The 20,429-nt window shown below is 41.0% G+C and overlaps 1 protein-coding gene across 1 annotated transcript in view; it reads left to right on the forward strand.

Annotated features, from left to right (window-relative positions):
- The window catches only part of PKD1L3 (polycystin 1 like 3, transient receptor potential channel interacting), a 79,640-nt gene that overhangs the window by 50,909 nt on the left and 8,302 nt on the right, over nt 1–20,429 (forward strand). The window contains 3 exon segments of the mRNA XM_053722183.1: nt 1,632–1,769; nt 2,731–2,877; nt 2,880–2,972. Of these exon segments, the coding sequence (XP_053578158.1) occupies nt 1,632–1,769; nt 2,731–2,877; nt 2,880–2,972 (378 nt within the window).

The raw sequence follows: 20,429 nt of genomic DNA on the forward strand, positions 1-20,429 counted from the left end.
TCTATATATATTTGTATACATATATAGGTCTGTATATGTGTATACAGAGATCTATATAGACCTATATAGATCTCTGTATACACATATACATACACGTGTATGTGTGCATATATATAATATATATATATGTATGTATGTATGTGTGTATTTGTGTCTGTGAAGAAATGCATGGGAATGATAAACTCTAAAATTCAGCATTGGATTAGCTCTCTGAAGGAAAGGAATACTATCACAGACAAACACTAACCAACTTTATTAAGTAGTGGTAACTTATTTCTTAAGCTGAGTGGTAGATACATTACTAAGGGATAGGCACCCCATTCCTTATGAGATTTGTAGAAATTAATCTGGTTTCATACTGCCTTCCTAGGCCTCATTTCATTTCTCCATGCTCTGGAATTGTTGTTCCCTCTGCCTAAAAAGGACTTTTTCTTTTCTTGTCCTTGTCCATTTGGAGAATTGTATCTGACTCATCCTTCACAACAAATGTCAAGTTTCACCTCTATGACACCTTCTCTGACTTCCTCAGGGAGATTTATTTTCTCTTCCGTGACTCTCAAGTATTTGGCACAGACGTGCTAGCAAGTTTCATGTCCTATTCTGGCTCCTTCTCTCTCCATCTTGGTTTACATGTCTCTAGATACTTCTCACGGTGTGGTCCGCAGACAGCAGCTTTGGCATCTCCTGGAATTTTAGAAAATGCATAATCTTAGGCCTCACCCCAGGATCTGCATTTGAACCACATTCCGAGGCGGTTCCTGTGCACATTGAAATGTGAGGACCCTGCTCTCCAACAGTGCTCCCCACGTGTGGTTCACGGACTAGCACTGCTTGTTTCTAGTCCAAGATGAAAACAGAAAGTGAGAGGAAGTATTTAGAAAGTTTTATAGCAATCGGGCAGACCAATTTTAGACATATTGAATCTAATTTTTTTTTTATTTTTTTTAACGTTTATTTATTTTTGAGACAGAGAGAGACAGAGCATGAACGGGGGAGGGGCAGAGAGAGGGAGACACAGAATCGGAAACAGGTTCCAGGCTCTGAGCTGTCAGCACAGAGCCCGACGCAGGGCTCGAACTCACGGACCGCGAGATCATGACCTGAGCCGAAGTCGGCCGCTTAACCGACTGAGCCACCCAGGCACCCCTGAATCTAATTTTTAAAGTAGGACTTGGGGACACCTGGGTGGCTCAGTCAGTCAAGTGACTGGACTCTTTATTTCAGCTCGGATCATGATCTCGAGGTTCGTGAGTTCGAGCCCCAAGTTGGGCTCTGCACTGTCAGCATGGAGCCTGCTTGCATTCTCTGTCTTCTCTCTCTCTACACCTCCCCTCATCTCTCAAAATAAATAAACTTTTAAAAAATGGGACTTGTATTTTACATGCTCCTGTTTTACTTCTTTATTCTAGCAATTCCTTGTTACTGTATTTTATCAAAGTATCTGTCCCCAGTGGACTGGAATTTTTCTTACGTCCTTCATGATAGTTTGAGAAGTGCCACTGCTGTAGCTTTATTCTTTGTGTTTTCAGCATTTAAGAGGAGGTACTCATAGTAGAGTTTCAGCAAATGTTGATGAATAACTGCTTAATGAAATATAACTGTTTTTTGGGCTACATTTGAATTTTTGACAGCAAAATGTTCACCATTACCTGGTTCGAGAGATAAGAATAACCCCGTCTATACAGCTCCAGCTTTCCACAGCCCGGGTAAGTGACCAGAAAGAACCTTGAAAGAGAAGAAACATTTCAAGCTGACAGGAGATATTTTGGGCATGTATTTTACACAAACAGTAATGTGTTGATCCTGTAGCACAATTCCCAGCAAAGGGGGAGTGAGAAGTAAATGAAAATACAGGGGAGTGAGAAGCTGTCTTAAAATACTCCCCTTGAAAAAAATATGGACTCCAGGGAGTGTGGTAAATGGGCAGACTCCTGAACTTAGGAGTCATGAGAAGTCATTATGTGCTTGAATAAGCACCTTCCTCTGCCTACAGAGTAGAGTAACAACTTGATCTATATACTTCACAGGAGGAAAAATGAATATGCTTTCAAAAGTGGTTGTCCTCGGGGCGCCTGGGTGGCTCAGTCAGTTGGGCATCGGACTTCAGCTCAGGTCATGATCTCACAGTTTGAGTTCAAGCCCCATGTCAGGCCCTGTGCTGACAGCTCAGAGCCTGGAGTCTGCTTCGGATTCTGTGTCTCCCTCTCTCTCTGCCCCTCTCCTGCTCATGCTCGATCTCTCTCTGTCTCTCAAAAATAAATTGTTTAAAAAAAATGAAAAAAAAAAAGTCGCTGTCCTCTAAGTACAGGGGAACTGGTTCAGCACATATCATGTTTGGGTTATTGCATTTCCTGGACCAAAGAAGACCAATTCTGTTTTTATCTGCCTTCCCTTTCTTGTGAACACAGTCCAGAGATAGCTAGAGAGAGAAAGGTTGGGGGCGGAGATGCATTTAGTTTTAAGAACTAAAATACGGCAATTTTTGTGTAGGATTTTGTGTATCTTATTTAAAGGAAGACTTCTGATGAGTGGCAGAGTAATTCTGGGAAGGAATATATAAATATTTGTAGATATGTATAGGCACCACCATGAGCCAAATACGTTGGCTCATCTGTTTTCAGTTGTTTGGTTGAATGAAATTGCCAAGGCTTGGGAACCATGAAGGAGAAGGTGTAGAGAATTTCTAAGCTAACCACTCAACTGTAATTTTTTTTTCCTATTCTTTCCTAGTACAAATCCTCTTCCGCATCTTGTTGATGACTGCAGTCTACTCAGCACAGAACTCCAGTAGGTTTTACCTCCATCAAGCTATTTGGAAGAGGTTTTCCCACCGTTTCTCAGAGATCAGACTTCTTAAGCATTTCTACCCACAGGCCAATCTCACCTTCCTAACCTTTATGGGGATTACAGAGGTATGGACACAGTCCTGGGGCCCCACTTCTGGGATGCTTCTTGTTCAAAATTTTCTACCAGTGACCAACACTTTGTCCTACCTTTCTGTCCTAAGTAAGCTGTATTTTGGAAATTGTTGCATTCATTTATCTCAGGATTGGTAGTTTCCTTTGGGCATTTGGAACACGGCCATGGTTCCTGGGGTGGCGGCAGGGAGAGCCCTAAAAGACACGTTCATCTCAGTAAAGGCTTTTTTGGGCCATTTAGGCAAGTGTTAACAGATGGCAACTCCTATGCCTTGCATGTTGATCCTTTCTAGTTCACTTCTGGATGGTGATACTTCTCGGTTCAGGGCATGTTTGCTTGCAGTCTGTTACTATGTGAGGAATGAAGTATTGACCAAATTAAAAGTGAATGGAACCCTGGGTGGCTGAGGCTAGTGCCATCATGGTAGGCATGGTCCTCCTTCTGGACTCCGTGGCTCTGCAGTCTAGTGTCTTGGTCCAAAAGCACAGACTCAGAAGCAAGACTGACCAGGTTCACTTGTTAGCAGTGTATTCTTGGGTAAATTACTCAATCTCTTGGGCCCCAGTTTTTTACCTACATGATGGAGATACTCTTAGGACCTGCCCTGTAAGATTGATGCGAAGATTAAAAACTCAGTAGATGTAAATGCTTAGAAGAGTGTCTGACCCAGAGTATTTACTGGATAAGTGTTAGCTATTATTATTAACTGGGGCAGCTGGGGCTCTGGCTAATCTACTGGAACCACAAAGTGTACATGAGTTACCTAGACATGCTAAGGAAAAGCCCCAGCAATTGGTAGATGGAGACAGAGAAATAGAATTAAGTAGACCTGAGGTGAAAAGCACTAAAACTTGGCACTAACGTGGTTTATCTATTCAACTACTAGCAAATCTTTACTTTCAATTTTATTTATCTATTTATTTATTTTTTTTTAAGTTTATTTATTTTTTGGGGGACAGAGAGAGACAGAGCATGAACGGGGGAGGGGCAGAGAGAGAGGGAGACACAGAATCGGAAACAGGCTCCAGGCTCTGAGCCATCAGCCCAGAGCCCGACGCGGGGCTCGAACTCACAGACCGCGAGATCGTGACCTGGCTGAAGTCGGACGCTTAACCGACTGCGCCACCCAGGCGCCCCAATCTATTTATTTTTTTAGCAATCTCTACACCCAGCTTGGGGCTTGAACTCACAACCCCAAGATCAAAAGTCGCATGGTCCTCCAACTGAGCCAGCCAGGCACCCCACAAATGTTTACTTTCAGGATTGATGTAGGCCAGTCCTGCTAGTCCAATTGTTTTCAGGAATATTGAAGCCCAAGCTATTCATGGCAGATAATCTGTTTCTTGTAAATACTTAATCTTCCTAAATAGCATGGTGCAGTGTTGAATCACATATAGGGAAGGATCTCTTTTTTTGGTAGGATTTAATTAAAAATCTTGTAGCAGTATGAGCTTGCCTTTTCTCTCTTGACTTTTCTTCCTGGGCTGAAAACAACTGATCAAAATTCTATCATAATTTCATGTACTTTTCATTTAAGAAACACAGAGTGAGAGGGGCCCCTGGGTATCTCAGTCAGCTGAGCATCCGACTTTGGCTCAGGTCATGATCTCACAGTTTGCGAGTTTGAGCCCCACATCGGGCTCTGTGCTGTGGGTGCAGAGTCTGTTCTGATCCTCTGTCTCCCTCTTTCTCTGTGTCCTTCCCCCTCTCATGCTCTGTCTCTGTGTCTCTCTGTCACTCTCAAAAATAAATAAACCTTAAAAAAAAAAAGAAATATAAAGTGAGACCATCTTTGAAGATTGTTAGCCCTCACCTTTCTCTTCTGTCTTCAGCCTCTCCCTGTCAGATTTCTCTCAATAATCTTTCATGTTAAAACAGGTTTTTTAAATAATTAAAACACATACATGGAGAAAACTCAAATATGCCACAGGGTATATTGTGCAGCTCTCCTCTGTCCCCTAATCCTCGGAGACACAATGACATTCCCAATTTATTATATATTCTTTCGGAGGTAATCTGTGCATTTGCAAATATGTTTGGTAAGTGGTAGCCCACTTATAAACATTGACACGAATTTTGTGTTTTTCTCTTAACAGTTCACCAGAGATTGTTTCATCAGTATATGTAAAGCCGCCCCTATGTTTTATTCATTTACTGTGTAGCATTCCTTTGGTCACATGTCTCATAATTTATAAAACCAGCTCCCTATTGATAGACATTGAGATTTTTTTCAGTCTTTCATTGTTAATAATACTATTATTAATATCCTTTTGTGTACATAATTTCACACATGTACAAGTATATCTACAACATGAATATCTGGAAAAGATGTGGTAAAATGTGCATGCATTCTTTTTTTTTTTTTTTTTCAACGTTTATTTATTTTTGGGACAGAGAGAGACAGAGCATGAACGGGGGAGGGGCAGAGAGAGAGGGAGACACAGAATCGGAAACAGGCTCCAGGCTCTGAGCCATCAGCCCAGAGCCTGACGCGGGGCTCGAACTCACGGGCCGCGAGATCGTGACCTGGCTGAAGTCAGACACTTAACCGACTGCACCACCCAGGCGCCCCTGTGCATGAATTCTTAATTTAGAAAGATATTGCCAAAGGGTACCTGGGTGGCTCAATTGAGTGACTTTTTTTTTAATGTTTATTTCTGAGACAGACACAGAGCATGAGTGGGGGAGGGGCAGATAGAGAGAGACACACACACACACACAGAATCCAAAGCAGGCTCCAGGCTCCGAGCTGTCAGCACAGACCCCGACGCGGGGCTCGAACTCACAAACCGTGAGATCATGACCTGAGCCGAAGTCGGTCGCTCAACCGACTGAGCCACCCAGTCGCCCCCAGTGACTTTTTTTTTTTTAATGTCTCTATGTCTGTATTTGTATGCTCAATCTTTCCTCTAGCCTCCTGAACCTATGAGATACTTTTTTTTTTTTTAGTTAGTTTGTTTATTTTGAGAGAGAGTGTGAGCAGAGGAGGGGCAGAGAGAGAGCGAGGGAGAGAGATTGGATCCCAAGCAGGCTCTGCACTATCAGTTGGACGCTTAACTGACTGAGCCATCCAGGCGCCCCAAGTGTCTGACTCTTGATTTCAGCTCAGGTCATGATCCCAGAGTCATAGGATTGAGCCCCACGATGGACTCTGCACAGAGCATGGAGCCTGCTTAAGACTGTCTCTCTCTCTTTCCTTCTCTCTCTCTCTTTCTCTCTCTTTTCCCCCCTCCTTCTGCCCCTCTCCCCTGCTCTCAAACTCTCTAAAATAAAAAAAAAAAAAAAAAAAAAAAAAAAAGAAAGTATTGCCCCAGTCTTCTCCTTATTGTACCAATTAACACTCCCATGAGCAATGTATGAGTCTGGCCACATCCCCAACAGTCCACTGAAAATTGGTGTTTTCAAACAATACCCATAGCTCTGAAATAGAAGAAAGGCTTTGCAAGTGCACTCATGAGAAAATGGAAGTCAAACCAGAGTGAGGTACCATCTTCCACCTCTCATCTGGGCAGAATTTGCCTCTGCCCTTGCCCTGCTTCATTCCATCCTCCCATATTGTTTTCAAACATAAATCAGTATTATTCCCCTGTTCAAAACCTCCCAGTAGATTGCTATCATACTTAAAATCCCAAACCCTTTCCAGAGCTTACAGAGGCCTGCCCAGCCTGGCCCACAGCTACATCTCCACTCCTATGCCCACCCCTCCTCCACTGTCCTTCAGCCATGCACACTTCTGTGCCCTCCCACACACCAACCCTGTTCTCAACTCAGGGCCTTGGAACGTGCCGCTGCCCTGACAGATATTTGCATTGGGTGCTCCGAACGTTATTATGGTCTCTCTCACAAGCCACATCCTCAGAGAAACTTTCTCTAGTCATCCCTTGTAGACGAATAGTAGTGTTCCCTCCCCAGCCCCCTCTATCCCTCCTCCTACTTAATTTTTCTTCTTAGCACTATCATTACCTGAATACTGTTTGGTTCTTGTCTCTCTGTCTCCCTCCTCAAATGTGTGTTCTCTGTGGACAGGGACTCTCTTTCATCCAGTATGCTCCTGGCACCTAGAGCAGGACCTGCCATACATGTGCACTCCATACATATCAATTGAAGGAATGTATGAACGAACGAATGTCCTTTCCTAATCTCTGCCCAGTTTTCATTGGGCTGCTTGATTTTGTTAGACTGTTTGGGTATATGGGAATTTTTTGTTGGTGTTTATTTTGAGAGAGAATGACTGAAAGAAAGAGACAGAATCCCAAGCAGGCTCTGTGCTATCAGTGTGGAGCCTGAGATGCGGTTCAAACCCATGAACCGTGAAATCACAACCTGAGCTGAAATCAAGAGTTGCACGCTTAACCGACTGAGTCACCCAGGTGCCCCGGGGGGGATCTTTTTATGTATTAAGAGCTTATAGGGGCGCCTGGGTGGCTCAGTCAGTTAAGCGTCCGACTTCGGCTCAGGTCGTGATCTTAGAGTTCATGGGTTTGAGTGCCGAATCAGGCTCTTTGTTCAGCACAGAGCCCATTTTAGATCCCCGGTCCCCCTCTCTCTGCCCCTCCCCTGCTTGCTCTCTCTGTCTCTCTCTGTCTCTCTCTCTCTCCAAATAAATCAATAAATAGTGAGCTTATACGGCTGTAGATCTAAATTTAGATTTTTATATAGAGGGGCGCCTGGGTGCCTCAGTCGGTTAAGCAGCCGACTTCAGCTCAGGTCATGATCTCGCGGTCCGTGAGTTCGAGCCCCGCGTCGGGCTCTGTGCTGACAGCTCAGAGCCTGGAGCCTGTTCCAGATTCTGTGTCTCCCTCTCTCTGACCCTCCCCCGTTCATGCTCTGTCTCTCTCTGTCTCAAAAATAAATAAACGTTAAAAATTTTTTTTAAATACATATTTATATAGATAGAAACTATGAACTTACAAAGATTAATTCAGGGAACTGATATCTGTATGATGTTCTCTTCACACTCCTATCTCCCTGGGAGTATGGTATGCCTTTCCGCCCTCATCTTCCATGGATCCCTCATTAATAGTCCAAATCTCTTGTTAGGTTTATTTTATCTTTGTGTAGCTATTATGAGTGAGATATTTTATCTGTCTTTACCATTTAAGTAAATATTGTTTGGATGTATGAAGGCTGTTGATTTCTGTATATTAGCACCCAACCACCTTGCTGAGTTCTCTTTTTTCTTTATTTTAAAATATTCCAGTTAGTTAACATATAAGGTTATATTAGTTTCACGTATATGATACAGTGATTCCACAATTCCATACATTATCCGGTGGCTCTCCATTATCTTTTTGTAAGTAGTAGTTTTTCAGTTGATTCTTTGTCCCCAGCTTTACTGAGGTATAATTGACAAGTAAATTTGTATGTGTCCAAGGTACAATGTGATGTTTTGATATATGAATACATTGTAAAATATTTACCACAGTCAAGCTAATTAACATATTCATCATATCGCAAAGTTACGTGTTTTACATTTTTTTTTTTTAGATTTTATTTTTTTTAAGTTTATTTATTTTGAGAGAGAGAGACAGTGAGTGAAGGGACAGAGATAGAGGGAGGGAGAGAATTCCAAGCAGGCTCTGCACTGTCAGTGGGGAGCCTAACAGGGGCTTGAAGTCAGGAACCTGTGAGATCATGAACTGACCCAAAACCAAGAGTTGGATGCTTAACCAACTAAGCCACTCAGGTGCCTCTGAGATTTTTTTTTTAAGTAATCTCTGTATTCAACGTGGGGCTCAAACCCACAACCCCAAGATGAAGAGTCACATGCTCCGACTGGGCCCGCCAGGTGCCCCAATTTTGGTTTTGGTATGCTAAGAACACATAAAGATGTATTCTCTTAGCAACTTTCAAGTATACAATATAGTACTATTAACTATAATGATTATGCAGTACATGAGATCTCCAAAATTATTCATTTAAAAAAAAATTTTTTTAACGTTTATTTATTTTTGAGACAGAGAGAGACAAAGCATGAACAGAGGAGGGTGAGAGAGAGAGGGAGACACAGAATCTGAAACAGGCTCCAGGCTCTGAGCTGTCAGCACAGAGCCCGATGCGGGGCTTGAACTCATGAACTGCGAGATCATGACCTGATCCGAAGTCGGACGCTTAACTGACTGAGCCACCCAGGCACCCCCAAAATTATTCATTTTAAATAAAACTGACAGTTTGTACACTTTGGCCAATATCTCCCCATTTTCCCTTCCCTCTCCCCAGCACCTGCTAACCATCATTTTACTCTCTGGTCTATGCATTTGACTTTTTTAGATTGCACATGTAAGTGAAATCATACAGTATTTATCTTTTTCTTTGTGGCTTATTCTGCCTTGCATAATGTCCTCCATATTCATCATGTGGTAGCAAATAATAAGATTTTCTTTGCGTGTGTCACATTTTCTTTATACAGTAACCCACTGACATACACCTAGATTGCTTCCATATCTTGGCTATTATGAATAATGCTGCAATGAACATGGGAGTGCAAATATCTCTCCAAGATATTAACTTCATTTCCTTTCAATATATACACAGGAGTGAGGTTGCTGGATCACATGGTAGTTCTGTTTTTAATTTTTTAAGGAACCCCATGCTGTTTTCATAATGATGGCACCAATTTCCATTCCCAGCAGCCGTGCACAGAGTTCCCTTCTTCACACCTTCACCAACGCTCAGTATCTCATCTTCTAGATAAAAGCCCATCACGAGGTCCCTGAGTGGCTCAATTGGTTAAGCATCTGACTCTTGATCTCAGCTCAGGTCTTGAACTCAGGGTTGTAAGTTCAAGCCCTGCATTGGGCTCTGCGCTGGGAGTGGAGCCTACTTACAAAAAAAAAACAAAAACAAAAACAAAAAAAAACACAACATCTGAATAGGTCTGAGGTGATACTTCATTGTGGTTTTGGTTAGTGATTTTTACATATACTGTTAGCCACTTTTTTTCTTGATAAAAATGTATATTCAAGTCCTTTGCCCATTTAAAATTTTTTTTTTGATGTTTATTTTTGTGTGAGAGAGAGAGCACAAGCAGGGGAGGAGCAGGGGGCAGCAGGACAGAGGATCTGAAGTAGGCTCCACGCTGACAGCAGAGAGACCCATGTGGGGCTTGAACTCACAAACCACAAGATCATGACCTGAGCCAAAGTCAAATGCTTAACTGGATGCTTAACTGACTGAGCCACCCAGGTGCCCCTGACCATTTTTTAATCAGTCATTTAAGTTTGTTTGTTTGGTATTTAGTTGTATGAGTTCCTTGTGTATTATGGTTATTGACCCCTTACCAGATACATAATTTGCAAATATTTCCTCCCATTTCATCGTGGTTTGGTGGTTTCCTTCACTGTGCAGGAACTTTTTAGTTTGTTGTAGTCCCTCTTGGTTTTGTTTTGTTTTTGCTTTTGATGTCCTAGTCAAAGAATTGCCAAGACCTGCATCAAGGAACTTTGCCCCTGTTTTCTTCTAGGAGTTTACAGTTTCAGGTCTCAGAGTTAAGTTGGTAATACTTTTGGAATGGATTGTTGTATGTGGCATAAGAAAAGGGTCCAGTTTCATTCTTTGGCATATAGATACCCAGTTTTTCCAGAACCATTTGTTGAAGAGACCATCTTTTCCCTATTGTCTATACTTGGCACGCTTCTCATAGATTCATTGGCTGTATGTGCATGAGGTGATTCTGGGCTCTCTGTTCAGTTCTATCATTCTGTGTCTGTTTTATGTCAGTACCACACGATTTTGATTGCTATAGCTTTTATTTTTTTATTTTTTTTTCCCTGGGAGAATTATTTTCCAAAGTGCTCATTTATTTTTTTTCAATATATGAAATTTATTGTCAAAATGGTTTCCATACAACACCCAGTGCTCATCCCAAAAGGTGCCCTCCTCAATACCCATCACCCACCCTCCCCTCCCTCCCACCCCCCATCAACCCTCAGTTTGTTCTCAGTTTTTAAGACTCTCTTATGCTTTGGCTCTCTCCCACTCTAACCTCTTTTTTTTTTTTTCCTTCCCCTCCCCCATGGGTACCTGTTAAGTTTCTCAGGATCCACATAAGAGTGAAAACATATGGTATCTGTCTTTCTCTGTATGGCTTATTTCACTTAGCATCACACTCTCCAGTTCCATCCACGTTGCTACAAAGGGCCATATTTCGTTCTTTCTCATTGCCCTGTAGTACTCCATTGTGTATATAAACCACAATTTCTTTATCCATTCATCAGTTGATGGACATTTAGGCTCTTTCTGTAATTTGGCTATTGTTGAGAGTGCTGCTATAAACATTGGGGTACAAGTGCCCCTCTGCATCAGTACTCCTGTGTCCCTTGGGTAAATTCCTAGCAGTGCTATTGCTGGGTCATAGGGTAGGTCTATTTTTAATTTTATGAGGAACCTCCACACTGTTTTCCAGAGTGGCTGCACCACTTTGCATTCCCACCAACAGTGCAAGAGGGTTCCCGTTTCTCCACATCCTCTCCAGCATCTATGGTCTCCTGATTTGTTCATTTTGGCCACTCTGACTGGCGTGAGGTGATATCTGAGTGTGGTTTTGATTTGTATTTCCCTGATACGGAGCGACGTTGAACATCTTTTCATGTGCCTGTTGGCCATCCAGATGTTTTCTTTAGAGAAGTGTCTATTCATGTTTTCTGCCCATTTCTTCACTGGGTTATTTGTTTTTCGGGTGTGGAGTTTGGTGAGCTCTTCACAGATTTTGGATACTAGCCCTTTGTCCGATATGTCATTTGCAAATATCTTTTCCCATTCCGTTGGTTGCTTTTTAGTTTTGTTGGTTGTTTGCTTTGCTGTGCAGAAGCTTTTTATCTTCATAAGGTCCCAGTAATTCATTTTTGCTTTTAATTCCCTTGGGGATGTGTCGAGTAAGAGATTGCTACAGCTGAGGTCAGAGAGGTCTTTTCCTGCTTTCTCCTCTAAGGTTTTGATGGTTTCCTGTCTCACATTCAGGTCCTTTATCCATTTTGAGTTTATTTTTGTGAATGGTGTGAGAAAGTGGTCTAGTTTCAACCTTCTGCATGTTGCTGTCCAGTTCTCCCAGCACCATTTGTTAAAGAGACTGTCTTTTTTCCATTGGATGTTCTTTCCTGCTTTGTCAAAGATTAGTTGGCCATACGTTTGTGGGTGTAGTTCTGGGGTTTCTATTCTATTCCATTGGTCTATGTGTCTGTTTTTATGCCATGCTATAGCTTTTATACTATAGTTTGACATTAGGAAATGTGATGCCTCCAGCTTTGCTTTCTTTCTCAAGATTCCTTTGGCTATTTGGCATATTTGGTGATTCCATATAAATTTTAGGATTATTTTTTCTATTTCTGTGAAAAGTGCTTTGAAATTTTGATAGGGATTACATTGAATTTGTAGATCACTTTGGGTAGTGCGGACATTTTAACAATAATCTTCCAATCCATAAACATGGGATATCTTTCCATTTTATTTGTGTCTTTTTCATTTCTTTCATCAGTGTCTTATACTTTGTATCTTTCAGTTTCTCAGTTGAATCTATTCCAAAGTATCTTATTATTTCTGATGTTCTTGTAAGTGAGATTGTTTTCTTGATTTCTTTTTCGGGTAGCATTGTGTAACCAAATGCAACTGATTTGTGTGTATTGATTTTATATCCTATAACTTTACTAAACTCATTTATAGGTTTTACAGGTTTGTATTTGTTTTTGTTTTGGTGGGATCTATAGGATTTTCTTTGTATAAGATCATATTATCTTTAAACAGACAATTAAGTTTGTCCTTTCCTATCTGGATTCTTTTCATTTCTTTTTCTTACCTAATTTCTTTGGCTAGGACTTCCTATAGTATGTTGAATAGAAGTGCAAGAGTAGGCACCCATGTCTTATTCTTGATCTTAGAGGAAAAGCTTTTAAGCTTTTTACAGTTATGATGTTAGCTTTGGGTTTGACATACATGGTCTTTATTATGTTGAGGTACATTGCTTCTATGCCTAATTTGTTGACAGTTTTTATCGCAAAAGGATGTTGAATTTTGTCAAACGCTCTTTCTGCATCTATTGAGATCATCACATGATTTTAATCCTTTATTCTGCTAATGTGGTATACCATGTTTATTGAATTGTTTATGTTGAATCATCCTTGCATCCCAGGGATAAATCCAATTTGGTTGCAATGTATGATTTTTTTGTAAGTAGGCTTCAAATCCAGCGTGGCACCTAAAGTGGGTTTGAACTCAAAACCCTGAAATCAAGACCTGAGTGGAGATTAAGAATCAGACACTTAACTGACCAAGCTCCTCAGGTGCCCCGCAATGTATGTTTTATTTTTTTTAATGTATTTTTGAACTTCATGTGCTAGCATTTTGTTGAGGATTTTTTTGCATTTGTGTTCATGAACGATATTGGCCTGTGATTTTCTTTTCCTGTAGGCTTTGGTATGAGGGCATTGTTGGCCTCATAAAGTGAATTTTGAACTGCTCCCTCCTCTTTAATTTTTTGGAAGAATTTGAAAAGGATTGATGTTAATTCTTTAAATGTTTGGTAGAGTTCATCCATGATGCTCTCTGGTCCTAGGTTTGTCTTTGTTGGGCAGTTTTTTGTTTTATGCTTCAATCTCCTTACTCGTTATTAGTCTGTTCAGATTTTTTGTTTCATCATTATTTAGTCTCGATAAGTTGTGTGTTTCTAGGGATTTATCCATTTCTTCCAAGTTGTCCAGTTTGTTGGCATACAGTTGTTCATAGTGTCTCTTGTAATCCTTTATTTTTCTGTGATACCAATGTTAATGTCTCCTCTTTCATTAATTTATTTATTTGAATCCTCTTTTTTCTTGGTCAGTCTAAAGGCTTGTCAGTTTTGTTTATCTTTCAAAAAAACATTGTTTTTTTTTTCTATTTTTCTAGTATTTATTTCATTTATTTCAGCTCTTTATTGTTTCCTTCCTTCTGCTAACCTTGGACTTAGTTTGTTCTTCTTTTACTAGTTCCTTGAAGACTTAAGTTAGCTTGTTTGTTTGAGATCTTTCCTTTTTCATAAAGTAGGTGTTTATTACTATAAACTTTCCACTTTAGGACAGCTTTTGCTGCATCCCGTAAGTGTGGCATGACATTTTGTTGGAGAACAAGAAGCTGGAGGCACCGTAAGAATGTCCTGAAGGAAAGGGACAGAGCGGCAAGGAACTAAAAGCAGTTCCATTCCCAGGTGGAAAGCCATTGGGACTGCACGTTCTCTCCAGAAGGATATCATATGGGCACCAGGCCTGGGATAAGAATGTTTTGTCTGGCACCAGATGTACTCATGACCTGGTATGGAATACGCTGCAGGTGCAGGACCAGTCAGGATGCCAAATACTACGCTGTATGTGCTTGCTGTTATCAGACAATTTGCAAAAATAAAAGAGGCTTGAGCCAGGGGACCGCTGCTTCAGCTCCTGGACAGTCTCAGCCCCTGCTTTCCAATTCTCTCGTCATCGCACCTTTAGGACCTCTCTACAACATTTATACTTCCATTTTTATTTGTCTCAAGGTACTTTATAATTTCCCTTTGATTTCTCATTTAACCCATTTGTTGTTCTGAACTGTACTGTTTAATTTTGTGTATATGTGAATTTTCCAGTTTGCCTCATGTTATTGATTTCTAGTTTCATACCATTATGGTCAGAGAAGATACTTGATATACATGCTTTCAATCTTTAAATTTGTTAAGACTTGCTTTGTGTCCCCACTTAGGATGTGTACTGGAGAATGTTCCATGTGCACTTGAGAAGAACAAGTATTCTGGTTGAATGGAGTGTTTTGAATAGATCTGTTTGGTCCGTTTGGTCCACAGTGGTAACTAGTCTGCTGTTGCCTTAATGATTTTGTCTAGATGATCTACCCATTGTTAAAAGTGGGTTGTTGAAGTCCCCTACTATTATTGTATTGCTGTCTATTTCTTCCTTCAGTTAACATTTGCTTTAAATATTTAGGTGTTCCAATGTTGGGTGCATATATATTTATAATTGTTTTGTTCACTTTATGAAGTGAGCCCTTTATCATTTTATCACAAGGGACCTTCCTTGTCTGTTGTGCCCAAGTTTAAATGAAATTCTGTTTTATCTGTTATAAGTTAGAGCTACTTCTGGTCTCTTTTGGTTACCATTTGAATGAAATATCTTTTTTCCACACCTTCATTTTCAACCTGTGGTGTGTACCTAAAACTAAAGTGAGTCTCTTATAGGCAGTATATTATTGGATCTTGTATTTTTACCAGACTCAATCATTCTGTCTTTTGACTGAAGAATTTATTCTCAACATTTAAAGTAATTATTGATAAGAACTTACTGTTGCCATTTTATTGTTTTCTGATTATTTCTCAGCTCCTTTGTTCCTTTTTCCCTCTCTTGCTATCTTCCTTTGTTATTTATTTTTTGTAGTGGTATGCTTTAATTCCCTTCCCTATATCTTTTTTTGTATCTATCTATATAGATTTTGCTTTATGGTTACCATTAGGTTTACATGAAAAATCCTATAACCTGATAACAACTTATGTTCAATCACATACAAATACTCTGTACTTTGGGGCACCTGGCAGGCTCAGTCAGTAGTGCATGCTACTCTTAATCTTAGGGTTGTGAGTTCAAGCCCCTGCTGGGCATAGAGATTACTTAAAAAATAAATAAAAATAAACAAGATTGTGCTGCCTGTATATTGGGGAAAAAAAGAAAGAAAAACCCTCTATACTTTTTCTTCTCCTTCCCCTGCACTTTATGCAATTGATGTCACACTTCTTTTTATATTGTCATCCAGTAACCAATTATTGCAGTGGTAGTTATTTTTAATACTGTTGTCTTCTAACTTTTATACTAGGGATAAAAGTGATTTATAAACCATTATATTATTACCATATTCTGAATTAGACTATGTATTTACCTTTACCAGCGAGTTGTATACTTTCCTTTTGTTACATAGCATCATTTCCTTTCAACTTGAAGAATTCCCTCTAGCATTTCTTGTAAGACTGATCTGGTGGTGATGAGCTACCCTAATCTTGTGTGAGTCTCGGAATGGTTTTATCACTCCTTCACTTCCAAAGGACAGTTTTGTTGGGTTTAGTGGCTTTGGTTGTCAGTTTTTTGTTTTCTTTCAGCACTTTGAATAGGTCATTCTGCTCCCTCTAGCCTGCAAGGTTTCTGCTAAGAAATCTGATAGACTGTGGGGGTTTCTTTGTGCGTGTAAAGTTATTTTTTCTCTTGCTGTTTTCAGAATTCTCAAGCTTTGAGTTTTAACAGTTTGATTATTACATGTCTCAGGATAAGCTTCTTTGGGTTGATCTGACTTGGGGGGTCCTTTGAGCTTCATGTACCCACATGTTTATATCTTTAAGTTTTCTTTTTTTTTTTTTTTAACATTTGTTTATTTATTTTTTTCAACGTTTATTTATTTTTGGGACAGAGAGACAGAGCATGAACGGGGGAGGGGCAGAGAGAGAGGGCGACACAGAATTGGAAACAGGCTCCAGGCTCTGAGCCATCAGCCCAGAGCCTGACGCGGGGCTCGAACTCCCGGACCGCGAGATCGTGACCTGGCTGAAGTCGGACGCTTAACCGACTGCGCCACCCAGGCGCCCCAATATCTTTAAGTTTTCATTTATTATTTCTTGAAATAAGTTTTCTGCCTCTTTCTCTCTCTCCTCTTTCTGGGGTTCCCATAATATGTATATTTGTTCTTTTCACAATGTCCAGAATTCTCATAGGCTTTCTTCATTCTTTGTCATCATTTTTCTTTTTGTTCCTTGAACTGGCTAATTTCAAATGGCTTATCTTCAAATTTACTGATTCTTTCTTCTGTATGATCAAGTCTGATGTTGAAGCTTTGTATTGAATTTTTCATTTCTATTACTGTATTATTCAGCTCCAGAATTTGTTTAGTTCTCTTTTGTGGTTTCTACTTCATTAAAATTACCATTTGGGGGGTACCTTGGTGGCTCAATTGGTTGAGCATCCAACTCTTGATTTCAGCTCAGGTCATGATTTCATGGTTCATGAGTTCGAGCCCTGCGTCAAGCTCTGCGCTGACAGTGCAGAGCTTGCTTGGGATTCTTTCTCCCCCTCTTGCTGTGCATCCCCTGCTCACATGCACACATGCTCTTTCTCTCTCAAAATAAACTTAAAATTACCATTTTGTTCATGCATTGTTTTCCTAATTTCATTTATTTGTTTTGTCATGTATTCCACTGAGTTTCTTTAAGATGATTATTTTGAATTCTTGTGAGGCAGTTCATAGGTCTTCATTTCTTTGGAGTCATTCTTTGTGACCCATATAGCTTTGCGTTGGTATTTGTGCACTTGAAAGAGCAAACATATTTTCCAGTCTTTTCAGACTGTTTTTGGCAAGTAAAGACCTTCTTCTGTCGTTTCCCAAGGCTAATGAGATTACCTCCAGAATCTCAGTTGAGTTGGGATGGAGCCAAGTCTTGTGGCTATTGTTAATCTGCAATGGGGTCCACAATTTGTGGGCCTGTTACCAGAGGCTTAGGTGGGTGTGGATTCTATCTGGTCTCTGGGTGAACAGGACTTACTCCAGAACCTTGTTCACTAGGACTAGCACTGGGACAAGGGTCTGCTTCAGAGTTGGCATATAGCAAGCCTATTACCAGGTGCAAGAATGAGTGTGGCTCCCACCAGATTCCTGGAAGGGCTCCTGCTGGGTCCCTGGGCAGGTGAGATGGGCCCTGGACTGTGGCTGAGAAGGACTGGAACCACCTCCCAGGGCTCTTCAGGATCCACAGCCAGGACCAGTGTCTACAGACCTGGTTCTGGAGGGATGGATGAGTGTGTCCCCCACCCGATCCCACTGTGGGCGGGATGGCTTCCTGACAATGGCTGGGATGGCCTGGAGCCAAGTTAGAAGGAAGTTTCAGGATCTAAACTCAGACATGGTTGCTAGGCTTGTCTCCAGGAGCATTAACGGGTGTGTCCCCCAGCAGGTCTCTGGACTGGCAGGACTGCTCATGTTCTACAGCCAGGAGGGGCTGGAGTCTAGTTGAGGGCCATTCCAGTGAGTTTGGTGAGTCTGTCTCCAGGAACCTTTGAACTGTGGCTGAGAGGGACTGGCACTGGGTCACAAGCTGTTTCATGGTCCACAGTCAGGACTGAGGTCTGCAGGCCTATTATCCAAGACACAGGCAGGAGTCTCCTGGTGCATGGTGCTGGTGGCAGGACCAAGACCGAAAGGTGCTGTAGCCAAGTGCATAGGGGGACAAAGCTATTTCTGAGTCTGTCGTAAGGACCACAGTTTGTGAGCCAGCCACCTGGGCACGGACCTGCCTTCTCAGAATGGCCTTTTGTCAGTCTTGGACTCACTGGGGTTTCACAACTCCCTACCTTTGGATCCCAAGGCTCCCACAAACATACTTTTTTTCCTGAGAATGGTTGCCAAATTATTGTTGCTAAGAGCAGACGCAAGCAGAGGGCCTCCTGTTTCACCATCTTACTGACGGCTTTCAGTCATTTTCTTGTCCGGCTTCATGAGCAGAAATTCCAAATTCTGTTTTTTAAAATACCAAAAAGGGCATTTTCTGTTACTAATTTGAAGTATTTTTAAAAACAGTTTCTTGTACTCTTTCATTAGGATTTATTACTGATGGGAACTCCTTTCTTTTGGGCAATGTTCTGCTTCATCACATTCACGTTCCTGGTGCCATACTTCTCCCAACTGGAGTATCTCCCCAAGAACAAGTGAAGCCATCTCACAAGATCAGGAGGATACAGAGAACTGTGGAGTCAACGGGGGCTCCCCTGATACGAACATCACAAAGTCAGACAGCATTTGGCGTTATCAGGATCAAGAGATACTGGGTGGCTATCCTATCCAAGGGGAATTTGCCATTTACTCAGGAGGAGGGTATGTTGTGAGACTTGGAAGAAGTTCCAGTACTGCAGCCAGGTGAGCAAGGCTGAAGCCTGGAGGGATAACCAGGATGTGCACTTTTGTCCATTCTTAGGGCAATTAAGAATTAAGGACCCATTTGAGTAATTTCTACAGCCACTATAATGCTACTCTGTTGTCTCCTACACTTGTAAATACTTTTTAGACTTTAAGGAAATGTATCTTTTAGTTTGAAAATTCCTTGTTCAACCTCAAACTGTAGGTATGTTTTGGTTTGGCAATTTTCCCAAACTCATTTTTTTTTTCTCATCTGGAAAAACACCTACCAATTTCAATTCAGGTATCTCTAGTTTAGGCAAACTATAATCTTCAAATTTAAGAGGCATCATTGCCCTTTATGAACCATAATCATCCAAGATCCAAAGTTAAATTGCCAGAGATTTGTAGAATGGTTTTATATGTGTATGTGATAAAAATCTTTGTCATTATGTATGAAAAAGCTTAAATTATCTCTTCATTTAAATTTACAGCAAGAATTTACTCAAAAAGAATGATGCTGGGGCGCCTGGGTGGCTCAGTCAGTTGAGCATCTGATTCAGGTCATGAATCCAAAGTTCAGGTCATGAATCCAAAGTCATGGGATCCAGCCCTGTGTCAGGCTCCACACTCCCTGCTTAAGAGTCTCTCTCTCCCCTGCTCTCTCTCTCTCTAAAATTAAACAAAACAACAACGATGCCAACCAAATAATGACATTTCCACCCCTCTCAAACCTGAATAGCTGTTAAGATTAGCACTTAACATTTAAAAGTAGAAGGAGTAGAGTAATAGGTGGTTGACGTAAAATTAATTCTACCCTAGATGTTAAATGCCAAATATGTTTTCTTGAACATTGAAGTTTGGTGTGAATACTATTATGAAAACCTTCATCTTTGTAGCTAAGTTTATATTAGTGTTAACTAACACTAGTGAAAGTTTGAACATTAGTAATAGTATTTAATAGGTAAACTAGATTTGGAGATGTAGCTTTGCATACTACTGGTACGAAGGTGATATTGGAGATGCCAGGGCATTTTTCTCCTTTGCAAGGTTGAATGGAGAAGGTAGCTTGTAGCGTGCTTCTCTGTCTTCCCAGAGTTCTGCAGCATCTTGAACAGAGCCACTGGCTTGACCATTGCACCAAAAGCCTTTTTGTGCAATTTGTGGTCTTCACTGCTAATGTGAACCTTCACTGCTAATGTGAACTCCCTGATTTTGGAGTCCAACAACATGGGTATGAAGACCTCTTCTCCCCTCTCTCTCTGACCTGCGTATCACAGGAGAAGGCTCAGTTTCTTCATACCATTAAAAGACAAAGTTATCAGGGCACCTGGGTGGCTCAGTTGGTTGAGCGTCTGACTTCAGCTCAGATCATGATCTCACAGTTCGTGAGTTCAAGCCGTGCGTCGGGCTCTGTGCTGACAGCTCAGAGCCTGAAGCCGCTCATGCTGTCTCTTCCCCCACTCATGCTCTATCTCTCCTTCAAAAATAAATAAAAACATTAAACAAAAAAAGTTAAAGTTATTAAAAGTCAAATAGTTCAAGGCAAAAACTAGCAGTCCTCTCTTCTTCCCCACCTCATGGCCCTTCCCAGAGACAGCTCCTTCCAGCTTTTTAAACTGGTTCTTTGAAAT

Source organism: Lynx rufus, unplaced genomic scaffold (assembly GCF_022079265.1).
Source record: "Lynx rufus isolate CCGP_SWC_20201006 ecotype Redwood Valley unplaced genomic scaffold, mLynRuf1.p SCAF_16, whole genome shotgun sequence".
NCBI lineage: Eukaryota > Metazoa > Chordata > Mammalia > Carnivora > Felidae > Lynx > Lynx rufus.